This window comes from Antedon mediterranea, chromosome 11, assembly GCF_964355755.1.
Source record: "Antedon mediterranea chromosome 11, ecAntMedi1.1, whole genome shotgun sequence".
Classification (NCBI taxonomy): Eukaryota; Metazoa; Echinodermata; class Crinoidea; order Comatulida; family Antedonidae; genus Antedon; species Antedon mediterranea.
This window is the reverse complement of record NC_092680.1, coordinates 19,676,539-19,684,363: the sequence shown is the minus strand read 5'-3', so window position 1 is coordinate 19,684,363 and position 7,825 is coordinate 19,676,539. Positions and strand designations below refer to the sequence as shown.

The following is a 7,825-nucleotide window of genomic DNA, read 5'->3' as shown; positions in this document are numbered from 1 at the left end:
GGTGAAAACGACCCCAAGGGTGTGGCAGGGCCTTAGTGCTAAGGCACGGAGAGCACACCATAACATCCCTTCTCTTTTTTGGCTTTTTTTACACATGTATTTGATCTCTGAAACAGATTTTTGAACTAGAGAAACACCTACCCAAAACTTTTAAGTCGGGTCTGGATAGTTAAAATGTTAACATTACTATAGTTATCGTAGGATACTCTATACAGTACTACTACCTGAAGACTTATTTCACTTCATATGTCAATGCAATTTCCGGCCGCTACTACGAAAAGTATTTTCTTTTTAATTTTGTTTCATTTATTTTTTATTTGGTGAACTCCCAATACCTCCTCCGAAAATTGCCTCCACTCCCTAGTCCGAGTAGACTATCATACAGACGTATTGTGGTTGAATGTTAAGGCAGCCCTGCTCGATCTACCAATTTGGTATATTTCTATTTACTCTCGCACATCATCCGTCGGTTAATGTTTTTTTAGGGAAAATCAAGTCATTTTCAATGGAATTCCTCATTGAAAAACATATAAAATTCTTTAAAAGATGTACTCAAGTTCTGCCATCAGGATATTCTTCTTTAGACACGAGCAGGTATGCGTAAACACAAATGTTCTACCACAAACTAGGCCTCGCCTCTGTAGGCAGTCAAACGAATAAAGGCTAGGCTAGCCGAGCGACGCGTACACCCGGTTAACGGTATTGCCTATTAGTAGTAGGCCTAGCCTAGATGGAAAGGGATAGGCCTCTATAGTATATTATTATGTAGGTCTATGCTCCTAGAATATTGATAAAGCAGGATAGGTAATGAATAGGCCTTGTATTTATTCATAGGCCTTTTACTGTAAAAAATAAATAAAATGTTAGTGGTAGAAAGAAAGTGTTATATTTATTTAGAAACACAACAGTTTTTTTTTTTGCAGGATGACTATCGCATTTTTTGCAATTTCTGGCCTTGATATGCTTTGTGCTTTAGAAGAAACAATAAAAGAAACGGATGAATATATAGATTGGATATATTCAATGCAAGTACTACCTGACCCAAATGATTTAGGTAACTAATAATAATACAGCAGTAGTAATAATATTTTGCCAGTGAATACAAAAATTGGATCTTCATCTAAAGCCCTGTCTACACTATCAAAATTATGCCCATATATGGACATGATGATATCACTACCACATTTGGGCATATCACTACCATTTACATCACACTTTTTTTGTCAAACAAGTTTAATAGTGTAGACAGAGCTTTATGTAATGTTTGCTATTACCGAATATGCAACAATTTTAGTTCAACATAAATTTCATTTTCAAGAATTACCATTACCCACTGTATTATTATTGTGGGGCCAAGCAATAATATATCATCAGAGAATAAGGAATAGTAAAAGTGATATAAAAACATAAAAGACATTAATACGAATAATAATTTGTTTTTTTTTTTTTTTTCCTTCACAGAAGAATCTGGAAAGCGCTGTGGTTTTAGAGGATCGTCCACACTAGGAATTCCATACAACTCATCTCAGGTACAAAATATTTAAAACAGTTTCCTGTTTAATAAAGAAATTAAATATTAAAAATTACATTAATTGATTAAATATTTAAATAAGACAATAAATATTCATTCTTTTCACTAGTTTCCTTAAACTTGTCAAATGTTCATTACATTAAAGCTCTGTCTATACTACCAAACTGGTTTGACAAAAAAAGTGTGATGTGCCCAAATATGGAAGTGATATGCACAAATATAGTAGTGCTATGACATCATGGAAGCAGAGGCTGACAAAGAAAGCATTAGAGAGATGAACTCCAACAATATTGGAGCAGTACCAACTGGTACAGCAAGGCAAAAGGCAGACAGTATTGGAGACTGCATGCTGAGGCCTTCGTCCAGCAGTGGATTGATAACGGCTGATGACATCATCATGTCCATATATGGGCACATCACATTTTGTTGTCACATAAAGTTTGATAGTGTAGACAGAGCTTTATATTACTTTTTCATAAAACACAAACCTATTTATCTGTAGGCGAAGTGTGAAATAATCATGCATTTCTCTGTAGGGTTCTGAGCCAAGACCAGGGTTTTCATTTGACTATGGACACATTGCAATGACATACACTGCTCTTAGTTCCTTAATTGTTCTTGGTGATGACCTATCAAGAATAAACAAAGGTGCAATCATTACAGGGTTACGTGCTTTGCAGAAAACTAATGGATGGTAAGCTCCTTTAGCAAACTGTGGAACTCATTAGTCTGACACAAAGGTCGTGTTCGTACGGTGGTTAAAATAAGCGCTTAATTTCACCCATGCCTCGGGTTATAAATTGAGCGTTGTTCGTACTTGAAATATTTAACCGCTTAAATGCTTAATCGACGAATCACAAACCGGAAATTACGTTTTAAGGTCAGTTGTCTTTACAACCTACGACCCCATTTTCGCACGCTAGTTTCGTGTTGTATATTTTTTACTCGCGATCTTTCTTTACAATAAACAATTACTTGCTACCTTTTACACTGCTTATCCTTGCGACAAACCTTATGCCTCTTAACGCCGATAATCCTGCCGAAATATGCCTTCTCCTGACGACCATTATTTTACTCATTGACGAAGAATTTGAGCCCAATGTTACACGACGGAAACACCACCGACCAGCGGCTCCCCGACCAGCTAGGCCTACTAAGCGGTCTACACCAACAAGGACAGCACCAGCTGACGATCGCTCTCGAAGCGTGTATGGAAGAGCTTCGTAGTTAGGAGAAATGACGGGCCTAGGCAGCGAACGTTTGTCAAAATTTGACACATTGCCTCTATCGGAGATTTATTATCCTCGAAGGCCGAGTATAATTGGATTATCGCTGAAATAACCTGCAAATTTGGTGAACATTTTACCTCGAATTTTTTGTAGCCTGAGGCAAAAGTTAATTGGATCACGCAAACGGAAATCGGGAATAAGCTGGTATTTTCAACCCCTACGAACAGGCCCAAAGAGTCTGTATCTCCAGGGAATCTGGCGGCACTCTGGAGTGAAGGAAACAATTCAGACATTCTTTACTTATCGACAATGTCTTTCTATAAGTAAATGTCTGTTTGATAGTGTTTGGCAGAAGTTTTTTTAATTATAATATAACTTTCGTTACCAACCAACTATTATTATTAATAAAGTTCACAAAGTATGGTAAAGGTTTATTATTATTTATCATTGTTTATTATCGTATATGTCCGAATATAATCCCATGCTTGAGTATAACCCCACCCCGTAGATATCTTAAAATTTCGTGCCCAACCTCCATAGGAATATACTTGGGTCAAAAATCAACTCTCTAACACTAGTGGTTTTTTTTAGATATTGTACCTGTAATTTCACTCTAATTTGCATATTTAAGCTAATTTGCATACCATATAGATGAAAGAGATGAATGATGCTCAAATTTTGGAATTCATCAGTATATGGGACCATTTAAAAAAGATAAATCTTTGTTTGCAACATGTTTCAATTGGGCTTTTTTTAATCTAGATTGCCTAGCCTATAAAGTTAGTTTCAATATTTGTATATTTATGTTCTCACACCATGTAATATTTTGGACTGCTGTTCTTTACAAACAATTACAGTAATGAAATGTGTGTTTTTTTTTAGTTACACTGCAACATATCAAGGTAGTGAGAGTGACATGAGGTTTATTTATTGTGCAAGCTGTATTAGTTATATTTTAAATGATTGGAGTGGAATGGACCAAAATAAAGCAACTGAATATATCAAACAAAGTTTGGTATGTATATCCAAAGTATCAATATATTCAGATTCCTACAAAAGTATTTCTTTATTTTTATAGTATGTTTGAATGATGCAATTAAAGTACACACGATTTCATCTAAAACATTAAATCATTTATTTGACAACATGAATAACAACTGTCTAAAGCTCTGTCTATACAGTAGATATAATGATATGGTAGTAGTGATATGCCCAAATATGGTAGTGATCTGCCCAAATATGTTAGTGATCTGCCCAAATATGGTAGTGATATCATTATGTCCATATATGGGCACATCACATTTTTTTTGTCATGTCAAGTTTGATATTGTAGACAGAGCTTATAATATAATAGATAAATACCTATGTTTGTTACAAATACATTTAATACTACTAATACTGTAGTGTAGCAATTGGTTAGTATTTTCTTTAATAACATTTATTGTAAAGATCTATTCTTTTTATTTATTTATTTGTAGACGTATGAATTTTCAATTGGTCAAGGCCCAGGAGATGAAGGACATGGTATGTGGGTTTATTAATATAATTTTTAACTAATATTTTTACATTGTATTCTCTCAAACCAATACTGGCACTGTGAAAATATATGTTTATTAAATGTTCAAATTAAAAATATGCAACCAAAAAACTGAAGAAAAACAAATTTATGCTTTAAAGATCCCCTTCTTCATACAGGTATTCTTGTTAGAATTCCTGAATTTGCCCAGCGTATTATATTATACAGATATTGACTGCTTAGAGGTTAAATATAAGATTTGACATCCCCAAGGGAATGATATTAAGTTCGAGGGAATATATATTTCCCGAAGCGGCAGCTGAGGGAAATATATATTCCCCGAGAACTTAATATCATTCCCGAGGGGATGTCAAATCTTATATTTAACCGATATAAAAGGCAATATCTGTTATATTATATAGCCAAGAACAAGTCTGCTGGGTTGGGTGAAGCTAGGCTAGCTAGGCCTCCTTATAGTATTTGTATTGTATTTAAAACAAGCCTGCCTAGACACCTTACCTTGCGAAGAATAATATACAGATAATTACTAATTAATGATTCCTTGGCAATAAAATATTCACTTAGGCCTAGGTCGTTTAAATTAACAGAAGAATTTCCATCAATAAGCCTATTAATAATAATATTATAATCAGGTAGGCCGAATAAACAATTCGTCGTCTTCTCGATCTTCGAGGAGCCGAATCACCGGATGTTCAGCGCGTACTAGTTACTAGGTTACTACCGTGAGTTTTGACCAATCATAAACGGTGTTTCATCACATTTAGGGTGGACTTATAACAAATGAGGGCGCTATGTATGCATAGCTTAAATAGTTTAGAAGATTAATTTCTTCAAGCAAATTCCGTGGCCCAGCGGATGAAACGTCGTCTTGCGATGGAGTGACAATTCCACCCGAGTTCAAGATCGAGTAGATGACTTTTGTTTATTTATCGGCAAACTCGAGTGTTGCACACGAAAATTACACAGTCAATATCATCGTACTCGAGAATTTATATGATTAATGACAGGGGACACGATTATTACGCGAAAATTACACAGTCAATATCATCGTTCTCGAGGATATATACGATTTACGATCCTCGCAGCGGTAGTCATGTGATGCAGTTTCAACCAATCACGTTCGCGTATTTACATAGGCTATGTAATATTATGTATATAATGAATTAGTAATAAAAACGCTCACCCTCTGCACTATAAATTTAACAAAAGTCAACATAGTGACAGACTCCTTCAAAGAAAAATTAAAACAAATAGATATGGCAATTCATTCGTTCCTGTGCAATACAGTTTTATAATGAATGACATGCGCTAGTTTTATTTATTAGTAGTATTTTAATCGACATTTTAGGATTTTATATTTATATTTTGTATGACTTTTTTTATCGTATTTTATATTTTATGTACTGTATCCATTTTATATTTATATGTACTGTATTTTTGAAAAGGCCAACAGAGTTTCCCAATGGGGATAATAAAGTTTAATTGAATTGAATAGTATCTGCCTCAGACGTATTGGCTTATGCCTCTGGTTAAGGTGGGCACTGGTCAAGAGAAGCCCTTGGTCAATGATAGTCCTAGTTTCATCCATCATTCAGACATCTGCCATAATATAATAATACTAATTTATTATTTAATTTATGTTTGCAGGTGGAACGACATTTTGTGCAATAGCATCGTTAGTACTCATGGGTAAACTAGAGAGTACATTAACAAACAAACAACTTGAGAAGTTAAAAAGATGGTGTATCCAACGACAACAATCTGGTTTCCAAGGAAGGCCAAATAAACCAGTAGATACTTGTTATTCATTCTGGGTAGGAGCCACACTCAAGGTAAAGTAAAACGGAATGTTGAAATGTTCAGTCAATGCAAAAACTTTTTAATTTGCATATTCACTATGTCGACTGACCTTATGACGTCATTTTGATATTTGCTCATTCGCAAGTCCACTAACATCGACTGCCACTCACATGAACATGATAAAAAAGTTCCTAATATCTTGTGCAGGTTAAAACTAAAGTTATTCAAATTGATAATGAAAACAATATGGAAACCACATCGATCAGGTTTATAAAATAATGTCTTGTGTTTACAGCTTCTAGATATGTTTCATTTAATTGATGCTAATTGCAACAGGACATACATATTATCAACGCAAGATGAATCAATGGGAGGCTTCTCAAAATGGCCGCAATACCACCCAGGTAAGATGCTTTTTTTTTTTATAAAACCTATGTTTTGCTTACATAAATGATCGACAATGTTGTCTATGAATTCTTAATTTTCATCACAATTTGATAGGAAATGTATTCAAATTGATTTGTTTATTAAAACTATAAAAATGGTCATAGGGTTACTTGAGTAAAAATAAAAATAATATACATTGTCTCTGTAATAAATAAGTGAGTTTTGTCACACATTTCAAATCTCTCAGTTTGTACTGCAACTATGAAGTAATAGCTAAATAAAGCAAAATCCAAATCAACATTAATAATATTTTTGCATTCAATGTTACAGATGCTTTACATGCTTACTTTGGGGTGTGCGGGTTATCGTTAATGTCCGAGTCTGGTGTACGACCTGTGCATGCTGCCCTCAATATCTCACAGCGAGCAGTCGACCATCTGCACAGTCTTCAAACAACGTGGCTACGAGAAAATGAAGTTTGAAGCTCAGATGTTCAGTAATAAGTGATAAATCAATTGTTTGAGTCAGATTAAGCTCTCGTGTATTTGCACTGATAATCAGAATACAGAACCTTATGAGAAGCGTCTGTCATGTCAATATGGTTGTTAACTTGTTTACTGCCAAGCATGGTAAACAACCCTAACACAGTTCAACCCAGCTGATATTATTGGCAGTGAGTAGGCCTACCTACTTGTACTATTAACCCAACTTTCATCTGCGGCAACAGTTACTATAAAAGCAAACCTTGTGTGTAAATTCATTATGCAAATTTATATTGGTGTCCAATAATTTAAATTATTAGGTGTTACAAAAAATCCAATAAAATTATTTATTGAGTAAGTTTTCAATATTTATAATACCTATTAAATTATATTTTTCAAGTATTAATTATAAAGTTGCTAAATTCATACCGAAAATGAGGTGTTGCTAGAGAGTTGAAAAAACAAACAAAAAACAGACAAACAAAATGTGTGTTTAACACAGCATAGTCTAATGGTCTAATGGTAGGTGGGAAGTGACTTTTCATTTTCCAAATGCGCCCATCATAATTCCATTATTTAAACATTATTAAATGAAACCAAAATCATAGAATATCTCGCATAAAAAAGTATTTGTAAAATAAAAGTCTTTGAATTGCTACTAAAGAACATACGTTGCCTTTTTTGCATTTTTAATTTTCAATTTTTTATAATCTGAAGAATTTTTCAATAGAATTTTAAAATATTGCAATTTTAGTGCAGTAGAAATGGTAGTAGAATAGAACAAGCATAAATAGACATATATATTAATTTTTTTAACCACAATAATAGTACTATGATAGCTGTTATCAAGTATACATTT

The 7,825-nt window shown here is 33.9% G+C and overlaps 1 protein-coding gene across 1 annotated transcript; it reads left to right on the top strand.

Moving 5' to 3' along the window:
* Positions 1-330: 330 nt before the first annotated feature.
* Positions 331-7,742, top strand: LOC140062705 (geranylgeranyl transferase type-1 subunit beta-like). Its single transcript, XM_072109015.1, has 9 exons — positions 331-594; positions 924-1,054; positions 1,462-1,529; positions 2,068-2,225; positions 3,643-3,775; positions 4,239-4,284; positions 5,945-6,129; positions 6,393-6,501; positions 6,815-7,742. Exons 1-9 carry the CDS (start codon positions 401-403, stop codon positions 6,964-6,966), a joined length of 1,176 nt encoding a protein of 391 aa, XP_071965116.1. The 5' UTR covers positions 331-400; the 3' UTR covers positions 6,967-7,742.
* Positions 7,743-7,825: the final 83 nt, after the last annotated feature.